Genomic DNA, 18,464 nt, shown 5'->3' with positions numbered 1-18,464 from the left:
TGAATGATTTAACTAAGAACATTCAAGGTGATGTCTCGTGGTTTATGCTTTTTGCCAATGGCATTGTTCTAGTGGATGAGACAATAACATGGACTAACAATATGTTAGAGTCATGGAGATCTATCTTGGAGTCAAGAGGTTCTAAGATTAGTAGAATATAATTGGAGTAAATGGTGTGTAACTTCAGTCACAAGGATGGATAATGAATTGGTGAAACTGGAGGAAAGAGAAATACTGCAAAACGACTATTTTAGATATCTGGGAATCATAAACAAGAAATGTGATATAGAAGATGATGTTTCTCACAAAATTAAAGTATGATGGATGAAGTGGAGAGGGGCATCTGGCGTGTTGTGTGTTCGGTGTATTCCTCTAAAGCTTAAAGGAAAATTCTACAGGACCGTTATAAGACCGGCCATGATGTATGGGGCCAAATGTTGGGCAATCAAGGAGCGTAACACAGATCAGCTTAGCGTAGCAGAGATGAAGATGTTGAGATGGAGTCAGCAACGACCAAGTTAGAGATGATTTGGGGGTAGCCCCGATTAAAGACAAGCTTTGAGAATGTCGTGTAAGGTGGTATGGCCATGTTCAAGGGAGACCTAGGAATGCCCAGTAAGGAGTGACCAAATCCAAATGGAAGGAGCAAAAAGCGGTAGGGGCATGCCTAAATGGCTATATAGGATTTTGTAAGAAAAGACATGCAAATGCTAGGTCTTGACTCTAGTATGACATCAAACGGAGCTGTGTGGAGGACAAAGATCCATGTTGCCGACTGATTGTAGGTCAGATGTTCCTGTTGTTTTGCTTTGTTTCTTTCTATTTCTTTCCCCTTTTCTTTTTTCCTATCTTTTTGTTTCTTATTATTTTACCATTTCGCGGATCCATGTGGTTGACCCCATTTAGTTGGGAAAAGGCTAAGTTGTCATTGTTGATGTTGTTGATAGTGGGGGGGGGGGGGGGGCAGATCTGTTCTTGGTTTCCCAACAAGGTTGATCTTGCAGGTTGCCGATCCCTTTCCACCTTCTTCTTCCATCACAGCAGGTTGTGGTTTCCTCTTTGTCTACATGCAATGCCAATCCATCCATGTCCATTGTATATTTCCTGTTGCACACATTTGTGACTCGGTTCGCCTCATTGTATCTCATCAGCTACCTGTCATGATGTCCACACAGGATGTCAATGTCAGTCACCGGTCTCTGGTGAGGCTGCAATGGCCTGTGACAATACATTGTGGTGTACTGAAGGCAGGATACTGGAGAAATTCACGATGGAGCATCCCATACTTCCTTGCCTGTTTACTGCTGCAGTGGGAGAGCTTAGCTTTAGAGATGTTGGGGCCCAGAACGAGCGTCTACACCAAGTCGATTCCTGCAGTTCTGGACTTAGTTCCAAGCGAGTTTGTGGGGACAAGGACATGATTAGTAGGGGAGAAGCTGTTCAGTAGTTGGAGTCGCGGATGACTGTCCAAGATGAGTTGGGTATGGTTGGCGGAAGATCCTGGGGTTTGTTTTAGGAGAGGGAAAGAAGTCGGAGTAAGTCTTGGGGTTTGTGTCCAAGGGAGAAAGAAGGAAGAAGTTGGAGGAAGCTAGGGAGGAGAAAAGGTTTATTTTTATTTTTTTAATATTAAATTGACCATTTTTTCAGCCGATCCAGTTTTCTGGATTGTCTGACAGGAAGCAGCTGATTCTGTCCAATCCTGAATGTGATCAGGTCGGAATCAGTGTGAACCGGTTCCATCCCCGATTCTGAACTCTATAACCTTGATCGCAATATATATATATATATCTCTTTCTTTGCATCCCCATTTTTTTTTAACCAAATTCCTAGTATGACGAATAACCCTGTGGCGTACATATGTGACATTTATGAACTTTCTTGAAGCTTTTTTCTGATTGTTCAAAATTGAATATGTTCCATGTTATCTGTGTCGAAGTTAGTGTTGGGGATAAGCAAGGAAAGAATCGTCTTATGGGTGGTAAAACTAAATATTATTATGGGTTTAATGCCTTGTTAAGATGTTGGTATACGTTTCATAGCTGGGGGCCCATGGTAACTTGATGTCACACCATACTACCTGAAATTTTGTTTCTCTAAGTTGAAAGGTTAGAGATGCTAAAATAAGAGAGTTGCTGGGTTTGGAGAATTTTATATTTCCTTGATTTGGAACCCCTAGCAGATGATAGACACTATGGAGAAGATGTTAGTGAACTTAATATTTCCATGCTACAGCAACATAATTTCCCGACTTTTGCAACAGCCTGGGGAGAGGATGGTTTCAAGTTGATTTTAAGATCAAGCTTAAATGAGCGAGTTCTGTTGAGTGTAATTATCCTTTCCTAGAGTATGGAGGAGAGTAGTTTTAGAGGTGTGAGGGAAGAGATGAAATAGTAGAAGCCTTTCCTAGAGTCTGGAGGAGAGACTTTTGGAGGTGTGAGGGAAGAGATGAAATAGAAGAACCAAAGTAGTATTTATATTTATATCCTTCCTCCCATCTTTAGCTGGTCATGATGAGAACCTCTCCCCTAAAAAACAGATCTGGTGTAAGTCTGTTCCTTTGAGGGTTGAAATGAATTCTTGGTCTAGGTTTTCCTGTGGGTAATATGCGAAAATCTAATTAGTGAATTAGCGTGAGATCTATGGGGATGCAGAGGGAAATGTTTATTCTCTTCACGTCTGCTGTTGGGTGGCCTGCATTTGTGGTTCCTCTATGGTTCTTTATTTGCTCATCTGTTAAAAAACATTTCATTTCATAGTCATACATTCCTATTGCTGAGTGTGCCTGGATTCCTGAATTTGGAATAGTTTGTAGTTAACTGGGGTGTGTGGACAGGTCTAGGAGTAAGGGAACTCCAAGAGTTGGGATGTGAGCCCCTTTATATTCTGGGTTTTTTTGTTGGTTTCAAGACATTGATCTGGCTAGCTTGGTGCTTGGTTATGGATTTAAATGCATCTGTTTTACATTTTCTGATGTATCTTAGAAATGCATGTCATTCAACTCTTTACTGTTGCCTAACAAAGTTAGGGATGGCAATAAGGTGAGTTAAATGGCTAACACGTCCTTTTTATCATAAATCCCAGCAGTTTTTTTGGGGGGGTGGGTTCTTGTGCTGGATTTGGGGTTCATTTGTTGAACCTGTAATGGTTTGCATTGTGTTAAATTTCATGTTTTTTTCTGGGATCTTGAACATTTATAACCAAACCCCATAAATCTGATCATTTCATCCTAGCCATCCTTGTCTAGAATGAATAAATAAATTGAATTTTTGAGTGATCTTAGCCATAGGTTGAGAGTCAGATAGGTGGGTGCATTGGGATTGGCTCATCATTTTCAGATCTTACTACTTTGTTTTATGACCTGTTGGGTTATTATTCTCTTCTGGTTCTCCAGGCAAGAACTACATAAAGCTTGTATCTCTAAAGAAATGAGGGTTTGATCTAATTTCTTGATGCCTCCTGGGGGGTGGGGGGCTTCATCAGTCACTCTTGTCAGGATTTTTATTGAGAAGAACACATAGAAGATTGAAGACAGTTGTCACAGGTGCTGCATTATGGGATGAGCGATGAGAGAAGAAATTCATCTTTAAATGAAAGTTTCATTTTCTTGATGCTGGAAATTACTAATATCTACTTGTGGTATGGGGATCTTGAAATTTCACAAAGCACGCTAGTTTTTTATATGGATTCCTGTACTGTTTTATATTGAATGATAATATTCAAGTTTGTTTCTTGTAAAACTACATGCTTGGTGGAAATTTCTGCATTGTGGTCCAGGGTGAGGTTTAAAGACCGTGAATGACAACATTAAAGCTGAGCTGTAATTGATGCGACAGCTGTAGCCATTGCAATTTGACCAAATTTTGAAATTTTCTACAGGTATAAACACTTATTATTATTATTATTTTGTTGTTTTTGTTGATGTGCTCTATCTATAGTCGTTGCTGGCTTGCTTCCAAACTTAATGACAAAGATGCAGCACCCACTTGATTTCCAATGATCTGGTTAGGTTTTATATTCCAAGTTAATATTTTCAGCAATGTCCATCGAACATACAGTGGTTGGCTTCAGTGCATGGTATCAATTTATGTTTTAACCTACCGTGCTGCTAGAATTGACAATTTTTTTTAATCCAAAATGGGTCCTATTTGGTTGGCTTGTTTGAAGCACACTATGCCATCCTTATTTTTTTTACCTATGAGCTTGTTGAAATTGAATTTTCTTTCCAATTAGGTCTTTAATCATGTACTGTTTAATCCATAATCCAGGGAAGAACAATGAAAATCTTGTACCTCTAGAGAAATATGGTTTTGATCTTATTTTCTTGAGCTTTGATTTCCACCACCCTGCCTCCTAGGGGATGGGGGGTTTCATCAGTTGGTCTTGTCATGATTTTTATTGAAAAGAATACGTGGAAGATTGAAGATAATCACAGGTGCTGCATTTTAGGATAAACAATGAGAGAAGAAATTCATCTTTAAATGGAAGTATCATTTTCTTGATGCTGACATTTACTTTATTTACTTATGGTATGGGGATCTTGATTTTTACAAAGCACATTGGTGCTTTATATGGAATTCTCTACTATTTTATATTGAATGGCAATATTCAAGCCTGCTTCTTGCAAAACTACTTGTTTTGTGCTTTACAAAAAAACTACATACTTGGAGGGAAAGTCTGCATTGTGGTCCAGGGTGAGGTTTAAAGACCTGGTTTTTCTATGCCAATGACAGCATTAAAGCTGAGCTGTAATTGATGTGACAGCTGTAGCCATTGCAATTTGATCAAGCTTTGACATATTCTACTAGTACAAACACTACTATTATTATTTATTTATTTGTTGTTTTCTTGCTCTATCTATATTTGTTGCTGACTTGCTTCGAAGCTTTATTACAAAGGGGCAGCACCCACTTGTTTTGCAATGATCTGGTTTAGGTTTTATATTCCAAGTTGGTATTTTCAGCAATTTCTCCCGGGCATACAGTGGTTGGCTGCATTCACTGCACAGGATCAATTTATGTTTTAACCTACCATGCTGCTAGAATTGATATCTTATTTGGTTGGCTTGTTTGAAGCACTCTGTCGTCCTTAGTTTTTACCTATATACTGTTTAATCAGTAATGTTATGTTTCTTATCTTCAATGGAAAAATGTACCCCTGGGCATTTATTTATTTTTCCTGGTCTTGACAGGGTGAAAAGATCATATAAATGAATCTTTTAGGCCTTTATGAATTAATGCAATATTTTTGTAGCCATGCACTGATGAACTGGTAAATGATTGTATCTTCTTTTTTCCTTTTCAGGCAAGGATAATGGATAAAGGAGCATGGATTCAAACATAGCATAGTGGGTCCCCTTTAAGGTTATTAAAACTTATCTATGCTTCAATGCAAGTATGACACTTGAGAAGATGGAGATGGTTGAAGGCAGTTATCAAGCAGAGTGGTTTGGTTTATATAGGTTTTTTCAATTATTTTCTCTCTTCCCAGACCATTTAGGTTCGTATGGATGATACTGTTTCCCATGTCGCCGTTGGTGTGGCATGGGAGATCCCCCACACTGGTAACATAGGGAAGCCTCTCCTTGGCTAGGTTGAATCTGTAGGTGATATGATATAATTTAGAGCTGGCATTTTTGATAGTTTTTTGCTGAAAAATCCTTTAATTTATAATTTTTAGATTTGGCTTCTGACCTTGGAATTCACTAAGACGTGCTGGCATGTTATGTTGGGCGTTAAACCCAGCACTCCCCGTGGATTTAAACTTGGAAATGGGCTTATGCTATTGAGTTTTATCAAAGATAACGGTTCCAAGGGTGGTGAGACATTGTAAATATAGTTGTTTCAATGAAGGGAGAGGCAATGAATTCGTACACAGGGATAATCCCTTTCATCTATGGCATGGTTTGTCAGGTCCGTCGCCGGAGGGGATTTCGAAGGCTATCAACGGAAGTACCATTTGGTTTTAGTAATAGGAGATTCCGGATTGCTGTTCTTGCAGTCATAATGTCCAGGAAGTTGAAGAATGCGACGAGGTTTGTTCGTGGGTATGGGTGCGGACACAGAGGTCAATCACACTTGATCCGTGCAGAATGTGTGTGACCTGTGTGATCTGAAGCCGATTTGGTGATGGTGTGATAGTCTTTGAAATGTTAGTTTGATTATTTGTTGTGATTCAATTGTAGTGATACTTTCTCATTCTCTCAACTGTAAGAAAGACCATCGTCCTTGTTTCCTCCTTTTTTTCCTCTCCCCAAATCATTGTTGTTTATAAGAAGTAGAAGGCATTAAAAAAGACTAGAAGGTAATAATATATCATACACCAAACTTTAAAATATTGTTTATCCTAGCCCTCATAACTAGATGATGTGCTATAGTTATGAACTGTTCTTCTTCTCCATCTTAAAACACTTCATAGAAGGTATCAAACCCTCAACATCCATCAGACAAGGAAAAAGCTCCCACGACCATTCATCCTCCCACTGTTGCAAGTTTGGCCATGTCGGCTTGAACCAACCTTAAGCCCGAATAGAGCCTCAGCTGAGATATATTGGCTTTGAGGGTGGTTAGGGGCTTAGGGCTGAGAATTTCTAGCCCTAAGTCAAGGTCGGGCTGGCCGAGCTAGGGTTGAGGCCTCGAGCTGAGCTTGGCCTAGCCTGGCCTAGCTTGACCTTGTCTTCTTCTTTTTTCTCATTGTTTTAAATCCATATGCTGCAGGATCCTATGTTTGCAGCTATTGCCAATTCCGTAACATCCAAGAAAGTGGCTACTTGATTATTCTTATAGTTTCACCGCCCAAGAAGGTCTAATAACCACAATCAATGATCAAGCTATATCCAACAGGGTTTTGATTGTGCCCGATTTTTCCCTTAATGAGGAAAGCCAATTGCTTTAGGCCATGTTTGGTTATAACGGGAATCAAAGGGAAGGGAAGGGAATTAAAATTTTCATACTTAATAAAGAAATATATGCAATCATTACCCATGTGACTTTAACAATAACTTCATATCATTCTATATTTGGTTATAAAATTTTACTTCACTTTGCATCCAAAACCCCTTGCTAATAAATAAAAATTACTTGTAAAATATATCATTACTAAATATGGTTAAGAAAATTACTTAGTTTATATAATCACATGGGTAATGATTATAAATATTTCTTTTTAAAGTATGAAAATTTTACTTCCCTTCCCTTTAAATTCCCATTGCAACCAAACAGAGCCTTAGCTTTTATTTTGTAATTATTGTCATTGTCTTATACACACTATATTAATTTCTTGGTTGAATTTGAATTAATAAAATATTATTTAGTGGTAGGGGATAATGAAAGTCTAGTGTTAGTGTCATTTAGTTTTACTGAAACTAAACTCAATGTTTCAGGGTCAGCCGGCCCAGCTAAAGGGACTCTGGGTTGTGTTCGAGTTTTTAAATGCCCGGCCCAGCCCAACTCTGTTGTAGCTCTATCTGATCCGATACCACGAACTAGAACTATGGTTTGTGTCCCTCACATGTTATGGGTTGCCAGCAAGTGGGGAGGTAAGAATTTGGTTCTCTTTGAGGGAATCACCTCCCGTGGCTCTCCATACCAACAAGAAGTAAAATAAAAAGAAAGTCTTTGACCCTTTCTTCAATCCATTTCCATGTCAAGGAATGAAATGCAATTTTATTTATTTTTTAGCAAATAGGATTTTATTGAGTGATACACAAGACTTTGCATACACAATTATTGTGAAGCCAAAAAGGGGAGTTAGGACATACTATTTAGGTCACTCAAAGACAGGGTTCCTAGTTAGGGCTATGTAGTTAACCACCCTAGAAATTAATTTACTGGTGCCTTTGATGCCTTCATATACTTGAGGAGTTCTCAAATGGTATCAAAGATCAAGCTTTTTTTTTTTTTTGACATGAAAATTATGTTGTTATCTTCCTTGAGTCAGTTTGTTGATGTGTAGGATTTTACTAAAAGTTTGAAACTATACATGGGAGGGAGTGTTGAAATGTTAAGAGTTACAGAGTTATAGTCTCGCTTAATGCATGTAGATTTTATGTTGGAGTAGTTGGTAGTGCCAATTCTCAATTTCAATTAGTTAGAATTGGAAGAGAATTGGCAGGGATCAGCCATGGTTGATCCCGACCACAAAATTGAAATTCATTGGATTGAGTAAAACCGATCAAACTGAAAAAAAAAAAATAATAATAATAAAAATAATCATTTTTATAGATGAAAACCCTAAAATCAAACCGTTAAGAAAAACACAAAACCCAATACCAACCGAACCCCACAACACCTTAATGTTTGAGATTTGATTTGACCTAATACATGCATAATACCAAACTTTTATGACCTTTTTGACACCCCAGCTCTAGCACAATGTAAGGGTGTTAATTTAGGATAAGAACCGACCAGTTAGGAACTGAAACTAGTGCAATCATTTACTTATGAGAAAATTATGTCCCCTTCCTTGTTCTTTGTCGAAATTACACACGGATCTAAGGTTTTGAAGGAATTTAACCCCCTTCCTTGACATTTATAAAATTCTTACAATGAGGTTCAATTCGTTAATCCCGTTAATTTGGGACTATTAATTGATGATGTCACCTAATATCATACTGTCTAATCCCAAAATGCCCTTTTTTTTAGAGATAGACTTACCTATATGCCATTCCAATACAACAAAACAAAAAGAGCACTGAAGAGGTTGTCTTCTACCTGTGCTTCTTCAACCTCTGTTTTCTTCAACCTTGGAATGACTCCGGCAAAGGATGGTTAGCTATATGCCCTTTTAAAACCTAGTTACAAATTTTAGGGTTCATGGGATTTGAGTTCTTGGGAGATGAGATTGATTGCCCATTTTCTCAACTTAGGATTCATTAGCAGTGCAAGGATGGCAGATGGGTTTCTTCCGAGTGAAAAAGAGTTTATGGGATTTGAGTTCTTGGGATTACCTATGAACTTATGGGTGGTTTCTTGTTGATTTCTCTCTCTCTCTCTCTCTGGTCAATGACCTCCTAGGTTTTTTTTTACTCAATCAGCTTATTGGTTGGTTCTAGAACCAATAGACTAGTTACGAATAGTATTCCTTTAGATTTTATGCAAGCACATTAATTTTGGGCAAAGTGTACCTAGAAATATAACCACAATGCTTTTATAGACCTTCTCCAACTCCTGGTAATCATGATTCAACTATCATCCATACTTTCGATCTTATATACTCTATACCTATAGATGTTTTTATGCCACTATATATGTAAAAGGATTTTCTTATTGACATCTCTTTTTTATTTATTTATTTATTTATTTATTTATTTTTTATTTTTTATGCAAGCACATTAATTTTGGGCAAAGTTTACCAAACTTAAGAAATATAACCACAACGCTTTTATAGACCTTCTCCAACTCCTGGAAAACATGATTCAACTATCATCCATACTTTCGATCTTATATACTCTATACCCGTAGATGTTTTTATGCCACTATATATGTAAAGGGATTTTCTTATTGACATATCTTTTTTTTTTTTTTTTTTTTTTTTTTTTTTTTTTTTTTTTAAGCACATTATTTTGGGCAAAGTGTATTAACTTAAGAAATATAACCACAGCACTTTTATAGACCTTCTCCAACTCCTAGAAGCATGATTCAACTATCATCCATACTTTCGATCTTATATGCTCTATACTCGTAGATGGTTTTATGCCACTATATATGTAAAGGGATTTTCTTATTTGACATCTCTTCTTCTTCTTCCCTTTTTTTTTTTTTTTTTTTTTTTTTTTTTTTTTTTTTTTCTGTTAACCAAGCCTCGGGGAACTAAATCGTAGATTCATAGATGGGGAATCGAACTTGAGACTATGTGCCTAATCCACACAATCCCTAGTTTGCCCTAACCATCTAGGTAATCCACGGGTGAGTACAGAATAAATAAGAAAAAATGCACAACACTAACACAATGCATACAACAGGGTTCGATCCCACGACCTCCTCCCTTGGGTGCTAGCTCCACAAGCCGAAGCTACCACTACTAGGCTATAATTGGCATCTCTTAAGGTGTTAAATAATTGGTAATCTTACTTTTTTGTCTTTTTAGTATAACATAATTGTTTTTCCCTGATCAAGTTCTAATTACACCAGTTTTGCGAGTAAATATTTAATTACTTAAATACTGTGACAAAAGGTTTTGTTATTTGTATGCCTATGTAAACATTTTGAACAATATAAGAGTATCTGTAACCAATTAGGAACCGAAATTAAACAGTTTAGGATCTCAGGTTCAAAACCAATTAGCTTATTGATATGGTTTTGATCCTAACCCTTTGAAGTTGAAAACGTTGAGAAAGCGAATCAATTGCCGAAAACCAGATCAATTTACACCTTTTACCACAATCGCGTTGGTTGGATGTGGATCGAGACTGATATTGTATGCCATGGGTGTCAATTTCGCCCGAACAACCTGAACCTGCCTTAAGCTGGAATAGGGCTTGGGTTGAGCTTTTCAACCCATACGTCAGGCGTATGCTTATATCTTGAGTCGAATCCAGCCCGATTCAACACGACCCTATGTTATATGTACATAAATAAATTATAAATATATATACGACTTACTCACTCAGACACACATTCTTTAATTTTTAATCACCAACAGACACCACTCAGTACTCACATTCTTTGCTCAGTTGGTATCCTGGACGAGCTATTGTTATTTCCTCGGTAGGGGTATAAAGGTTCAATTGAGATGACCCGGCCCTAATGTGGCAAAAAATTTAAGGTTGAATTGGTCACTTAGAGTCAACCCGACCCATTTAAGCCCAATCTGATTGACCTGAGCCGGGGTTTAAGAAAGCCTGGCTCGTTGACACCCCTACATTATATGCGAAGCCGCGACTCCAAAATGCGGCTTCGGTTCCGTCTAAAGTCCCACTCACTCACTCAGGATCTAAGTCTAGGGTTAGGGCTAGGGTTAGGGTTATGGTTGGTAGGGTCCCCCGTCTGTCATATCTAGTGGCACTAGTCTTTCTCTCTGTCTTAGACACGTGTCTCGAGTAGTCGTCTTACACCTGTTTGATCGTCCCTCCCCGCACCTCCCCCGGTGAATGAGGTTTCTCACACAGTGGCTCCACTGAAAGTGCGAAATGTGAACCATCTCTCAGATGGAGCTCATCTCACAATCTGCTCTCCTGACATGTCCTTCGTCTCAGTCGCTGAAATCTAGGGTTCACTTTGTGGATTTCTCTAAGTTTATCTTCCCGAAGCGCCCGAAATTCTCCACACAGCCGCAGAATCTGAGACCCATGGAAGCTCAGAGAACAGTCTCTTGTGTCTCTGGAGCTGGAGAAAATGGCTCGCCGGTGACAACAATTCCTCAGACAGGTAATTCGACCTGAGTTCCTTTTCGTGAGATTTTCGAATTCGTTTCATGTTAAATTCCATAGTTTCATCCTTTCGGCAAACTATAAGCGTGGAGTTGATTGCTTGTAGTATCAGAAGGTCGAATTGGAGAGGTCAAAAGAGTGACTAAAGAAACGAATGTATACGTGAAACTAAATTTAGATGGCTCGGGAATCGCTGATAGCAGTACCAGTATTCCCTTCCTGGATCATATGCTAGATATGAGTCATTTTTGAAATTCCAATTCTAGATTTTAATTCTGAAGTTTCGAAAATGGGGAGGTTCTGCACGCACACAGTATCCATTAAGAACTGATTCAGCGGCTATCACTCTTGTTTTTTTGTTTTACTTACAGCAACTTGCGTCGCACGGCCTATTTGATGTGCATGTCAGGGCTTCTGGTGACACTTATATTGACGATCATCATACGAATGAAGATGTTGCTCTTGCGATTGGAACAGTGATCATTCAATGCGTTATAATCGATTGTTCCAAATTATGCTATTGCCTTCACGGATTTCTTGTTACAAATAGCTTTTTCATGTTTTATGCTCTCACCACTCGCCCATTTTCCTTTTACTTGGCTTGATCTTGCAGTCACTTCTTCATGCGCTTGGAGACAGAAAAGGAATTAACCGGTTTGGTGACTTTTCGGCTCCCCTTGATGAAACTCTAATACATGTTTCACTGGTATATAATTTATCTATATTTAGTAGTGATGTTAGTCTAATGGTGACCTACAATGTGTTTTCACTGGTATATAATTTATCTGTTTTGGTAGTGATGTTAGTCTAATGGTGACCTACAATGTGTGTCTAATTATGTGAAAACTGCAAGGTTTACCATTTGGCATGAACTAGCACTCTTGTTTTTTGTAGGCTCAACTACACTGACCATTTACTGAAACCCACCATTCATTTTGCATCTAGATATTTTTAATCTTAATTTCTTACATTTAATTTTCCTTTAAGTGATTAATATGGTGGAATACTCTTTTCTTTTTAGATTCTTTAACAGTCGTACTCCTTTTACTCTGTTTACGTACTGGAAAGGTACTCTCCATGGATCATGGAGATATTTTTTTTTCCCCTCCAGCCATAGTTAGTTGCTAGGGTAATTTGTCTTTTCCAACCATTGGATAGATGGGTTGAAAATTGGACTGGCCGCAGGCTGCATTTAAAGTTCAAGTCCAATCTCAATCTATATGCTCCATTGAATATTGGATTATTCCTCCTGTACTTACAGCTGTTCAATGGTTTTCAAACAGATAGAATTCTCGACTAGTATGTTGTAGAGTCCAACTGTGCTGGGTTTTTTTTTTTTTTTTTGGGATAGGTCATATCTGAATTTGATGCATGCAGGGAGTAATGTGCACGAGATGCCCAGAAATTGGAGCACCAACTGAGTTGCCTGCAATTTGGCGTAAGCTCACGGCCCACTAGGAGGACCCCTCACCCAATATTCATAGGAAAAATGGGAGTTTCTGACAAGCTCAGAAATTAATAAATCTGCAATAGAACGATGCATATGTCATTAAAACCGTCACAACTACCTGATTTGACCTGGGAAGACCTTTTTGGGCCATGGATGGGGTTTATAGGCCTTGGGTTGTTTTTTGGGTTTCACCCAATATTCATAGGAAAAATGGGAGTTTCTGACAAGCTCAGAAATTAATAAATCTGCAATAGAAGGGTGCATATGTCATTAAACTGTCACAACTACCTGATTTGACCTAGGAATACCTTATTTTGGACCGTCGGGTTTTATAGGCCTTGGGTTACTTATTTTATGGGTTTCATTATAACAAGACTAATCTAGAAGCCCATCTTTGGGGGATTAATTTTTCATACAGGAATAGTGTCTTAACTTTTCAGTGTTTGAGTTGGATTAGGATACTTTAGATTATGATACTTATTAGCAAATATAGAGTTTTGTTTTTAGTCTTTTTAGTTTATTCAGTGTTTGAAAGTGAATAGGATTCTTTTTGTGAGTCTACTTAGGAATTTTGAGGGTCTTTCTATATGTAAATATTCCCCTATCAGTTGAGCATGTCTTGAGTAGTAGAATTGATATTTTTATGATTATTGGCACTGCTGAGTTATACAAACAAGGGTGATGGCTTTTCTTTTGGCCAGTTGCTTTCTTCTTCTGTACTTCTAGTTTGGTTTGCCATCGTGTTGAGGTGTTATTTCTCCTTAATTTCTGTTCTTGTTCTTGTTCTTGTTCTTCTTCTTCTCATCTTGTTTCTTTAATATCTTATTGCTTATCCTCTATATAGAATATCTATCACATTAATCTGCTGATCCTTGTTTCCAGTCTTTAAATCTGACTTTTGAATTCTGGTAATTTTTGAAATCTGGTCATCAATATCTACCTTATTTTCTCAGTTCTTGAAGTCAGCTAAAAATATAAGGAGCTTGGAAATCATCTTTTAGATCTGATCTGATTTTCAAGATTTTTAGTTCAATTGATATGCCTGATTAAACTATTTACTCAACCAGAACTTCAGAGTATCCTGACCCCACTAGATTCTGAGATATTTTAGTTCTCTTATTCTTCATCTAATCTTTCCCACACTGTTCCTACTAATTTTGTATCGATACTGGTATAATTGTTGTCCTTTGCTTGTAGATACTTTCTAAAACCCTGAACTGCACTACAGAGTCTCCACATAATTCCATGCTATAGTCTGTGTTGTATTTTTGTATCTTGGCAACTTTTTAATGCCCAAGATATAACTTTCTGGGTATCCTAGTAACTCACACTTCTTTTTCTCCTACCAAGTTGCAGTCATTTCAAACCACTGTTATAATTTTACTAATCATTATTCGGGTCTCTTAAATGTGGCACTGGGTCCTGTTGGGTTGAGCACCAACATTGACAATCCTGGACCTGAAATTGAAACTGGGTTTGACAACGCTAATTTAGGAAATCCAGTGACTTACCAAGTCAAATAGTGAAAATCCAGGTGGCATTGGGCTTGTGCAGGTGAATGACTTAAATCAGATTGCATCAGGAAATGAACAAACACTAACCCAGATGTGATTCTGATCTGTATGGTATTAACCATCACAATCTAGAAAATACCAACCACATTGGTGAGGTGGATCAAAGATTGCCTACTCTATGTTCTGCAGTATCCATTTACTTTCTTGAACTCAAGTAGTTTGCTTATTAGCATGATTTCTTGTTCAGGATTTATCTGGGCGACCTCATCTGAGTTATGATTTACAAATACCCACTGAGAGAGTTGGAAAATATGACACCCAGGTAGTTTGATTCACCATCTCTAACAACGTGATATAAACAAGTTCTATCTGTTTTGCAGACTCCAAAATAGAGTTATTAAGTAGTTAATGTTCTGTTATTAATTTTTCTTACCGAGGCTGTGTAGATTTCTTCAGTAACGTGTAGTCTATCTATTTGCCAGTTCTACAGTTCCAGTAAAGCTGCTGGTCTGCCTACCTTTTTTATTTTTATTTTTTTCCCTCTTGGAAGGGGGTGGGGGATGGTCCAACCTTACTGGGTGCCTTTGCATATATATATATATATATATATATTTCTGTGCATTAAATGCCAATTGGTTTTGCATCTCAGATTACATTGTGATATGGAAGCAATGACATTTATCACTATTTTGGCCTACCAAAGAAATATACTTCCCATCTAGTTTGTGCTGACTATGACTACTGATTTCTTAAATTGGTTGATTCTTGATGGATTTTTTATGACTTGTAACCGTGTTTAAAGGATTCCTAGAAAAGTAATTTATCACATATGCTCTATAACATTTTTAGACCCCATCTCTAGTTCCGTACTTCATTCCCTTGTTATATTTTCCTTATAAGTAGCATGCATGACCACTGGCTATTGAGCTATTACTAAAGCCCTATAAATTTAAAAGCTTTTTCACTGTTTGGTGTAGGTTTCATTTTTCTAAAGAGCATTTTTTTTTTTTTCAGCCCCAAAAATTTTGAAGTTACAGATATATCCATCCTTAACCATGATGTTGGATAATAGGTCCCTCCATTTGTCTTCAGTCGGTGAACTGCGTAATAGATACTGAGATCCTCTTGCTTTTGACTTCTGTTTTATTTTTTCTTTTGACTCTCTGAAATATATTGATCCCTTGATATGGATACTGTGATTCCTTCAGCTCGTGGAGCACTTTTTCCAGTCAATTGTGAATACTCCTGGTATGACGCTCCACATCCAGCAGGTAATTATGCTCTGTATTCTTGTTAATTTTTTTAGTGTTGCCAAGGCCACTATATACCTCTAATCTTCTCATGTATCAAAGTGATAATCCAACTTTTTTATTAATTTGGGTGACGATAGAATTCCATCGAGGTTAAAATGCTTCATAGAAGTTCTCTAAAAATAAAAATAAAAATAAAAATAAAAACTAGACAGGATTTCAGAATTTGGGGAATTATCTTTTTTCATATTAAATTTAGCTTTTACTAATTCTGGCTACAAATAGGAACTTAAAATAGACAGGATTTTCTGCAGTCCTACTGTATGAGGACTATGCACAGGAATATCCACTGATCAGGCAAAAGCATCTCAGCCACTAAACTACAATGTGTTATAGGAAGCTTTTTCTGTCCTTCCCAACCTCATAAAATCCTTCCTCATTATTTGAAACTATTCTTACTCGCCATTCCACTTTATCATTTTCTTATATAAAGGTAAAGTTGTATTAGTTAAGCAAACAATGAAAGTTGAAATTTGACGAAAACTTCTATTTTCTGGATGCAGCTTGCTGGGAAAAATTTTCATCATATCATAGAAGCAACATTCAAAGCGTTCGCTAGAGCACTTCGTAAAGTAACAGAGTATGATCCACGCCGTCTCAGCTATATACCAAGGTCTGTTTGGAGTATTCTTGTTTGAATGTCTGTTAAAGTTTTATCACTTCTAATACCGCTGATTTTCCAAAAAAGATCCTTTTAGATTTCAAAACTAATTTAAAATTTCCTCGTGGATAACACTGCAAATTTCTGTCGACTTAGATGTGGCCAATTGTCAGAACTCCAGAAACATTTAGTGGCCATCAGTGTGGTCACCAGCTTCTATTCCTCTTGATGTCAAAAATATCCAATACATCTCTGCCTTCGGATTTCCTTTCATGTAGGAAATAAATCTTTATTTATAGACTGCTGCTTAGTTGGAGTAACGATGAATAAAAACAGAAGGGACCATTTTTTGTTGCAAGGAAAGTGGGGAAAAAAAGGAGGGAGCCAGTTCTCCCCTACTAGATACCATTTTCTTAGAACTAATGCTCACCAAGATTCTGAAAGTTTCCACTTCTCACAGTTCCTGAACATTCTGCTGCGTGTAGATTATGTAAGATATTATTTGAGGCTGAAACTTGAATTCTATCAAAAAAAAAATTCTAAATAGTACTTGTTCCCTCCTGTGTACAGCTCCAAAGGGGTATTGTCACGTTCCTGATGCTGCTAGATCAAGTTATAACATGGGGTTCAACGTGTATTTGAGGTAAAGTTTACAATAAGATGCACCCCCGTTTCAAATGAAAGGATCATGATTTTTGATGCTCTTGCATTGCTTAATGTCAGTAAGCTTTGTCAGAAGGCAGCTACCATTGTCAAACCAAGTGAAAAACAACTACTTTGTCATGATATATTTCTCATCATTCTTCTGAATAGTTTCTCCTAGGATTGGATAATTCAATGTGGGACGAATGTCAAGTGAATCCAAGTATTCAGGTCTGTATGAGCACTGGCTGAAAGTTAAAAGTAAAAGATAGTAACTTCCAGAATGCATTGTTCTTTTAAGTTACCCCCCAATGGAGTTCCATCTTACGAGACCATTCATTTCTTTTGGTGTTCTCTGATTCTCTTTTATAAAGCCTGTGTGTTTCAAAGGGATGTGATATGGCGACCACAGTATGCCCTGATGGCACAATACCTTTTACGTCTATTTTCATCAAGTATGGATTTCAAAGGAACTAATAATATGACTTACTAGGTTTTCTTAATACAGATATTATGCATTAGTAACAGTAGATTTTCTTCTTCAATACATGTCAGAGAGCATTGTATCTAACTTGCAGAAAAGAGGATTACCCACTCCCCTCCCCACCCCACCCCACCCCACCCCCCACCCCCCCAGGAAAAAAAGTCAAAGAAAATGGGTTGAGAAGGAATATTAAGAGTTAAAACACTTAAGAATAGAGGATATTCTCGACTTTCTTGGTTGTGCATCTTTCCTCTTTTCATTTTTTTTTTTTTATTTCTCTTCTCATCCTGCCATTTATGCATCTCTTAACCTTTTTTTTAGGCCATAGTGTTGCTTACATTGTTTTGTTGGATTCATGTAGCCGACCCAATTAAGTTGAGTTAGGTTTTGCTATTGTAATTTTTTGGGAAGTTTTACTTTCTTCCAATGTACCAGGAGGAGAGGATGCTTGATTAACATAATGCACAATATCACAGCTGGTTTGAAGTCGATGGTGGAACTTGTAAGGAGCAAAAATGCTTGGAATAGAAAGTCCGTTATGCACATACAACCAAAAGAAAACTATGAAGGCAATAATTTAAAGACCAATGCCCGTCATTGTTCTTAGATGGGACTCAAGTACAAAGGCATTTCAAAATTTGATAGAAAACTGATACCAAACTTAAAATCTTTTCTTTTTCATAATTATGTGTGTATATATATATACATGGTTTTAAGTATCTCCGATACCGATACGATACCCTCTGATACGTATCTTAAATTTAGTCGGCCGATACGATACATTGAATTTTTTAAATCATTTCGTATCGATATATATCCTACAATACATACCGATATGCATCAATACACCACTAATACACATCGATACGATACGACATGCCTCGATACGACTCTATGAAAAATATAAAATTGAGGTAAAATGTACGTTTCGGTATGTATTGGTACGTATCAGTGAGTATCGGTATGTATCGATCGGTACGTATCCGTATATATCAACACGTATCGGTGAGTATCGATATATATATATATATATATCGATACGTATCGGTGAGTATCGATACGTATCGGCACTACGGTCATATAATGGCCAATATGGGT

General features: G+C 37.4%; 1 protein-coding gene across 7 annotated transcripts; it reads left to right on the top strand.

The window, feature by feature from the left end:
• Positions 1–10,986: 10,986 nt before the first annotated feature.
• LOC122062953 (imidazoleglycerol-phosphate dehydratase 1, chloroplastic-like) lies at positions 10,987–18,050 on the top strand. 7 transcript variants are annotated; one of them, XM_042626615.1, is made up of 9 exons: positions 10,995–11,363; positions 11,472–11,602; positions 11,737–11,856; positions 11,979–12,071; positions 14,577–14,651; positions 15,538–15,600; positions 16,143–16,252; positions 16,811–16,883; positions 16,964–17,217. In XM_042626615.1, the coding sequence occupies exons 1-8, from the start codon at positions 11,144–11,146 to the stop codon at positions 16,836–16,838; spliced, it is 840 nt and encodes a 279-aa protein (XP_042482549.1). In that variant the 5' UTR covers positions 10,995–11,143; the 3' UTR covers positions 16,839–16,883; positions 16,964–17,217. The 7 variants fall into 7 exon arrangements, with proteins under 7 accessions (XP_042482552.1, XP_042482553.1, XP_042482550.1 ...); XM_042626614.1 differs by lacking the exon at positions 16,964–17,217 and adding an exon at positions 17,802–18,050 and having other exon boundaries at positions 10,997–11,363; XM_042626616.1 differs by having other exon boundaries at positions 10,992–11,363; positions 11,478–11,602; positions 16,811–17,217.
• The last annotated feature ends 414 nt before the right edge of the window (positions 18,051–18,464 follow it).

This window comes from Macadamia integrifolia, unplaced genomic scaffold (assembly GCF_013358625.1).
Source record: "Macadamia integrifolia cultivar HAES 741 unplaced genomic scaffold, SCU_Mint_v3 scaffold115, whole genome shotgun sequence".
Taxonomy (NCBI): Eukaryota; Viridiplantae; Streptophyta; class Magnoliopsida; order Proteales; family Proteaceae; genus Macadamia; species Macadamia integrifolia.
The sequence above is the reverse complement of the archived record's forward strand: the minus strand, read 5'-3'. Positions and strand labels throughout refer to the sequence as shown.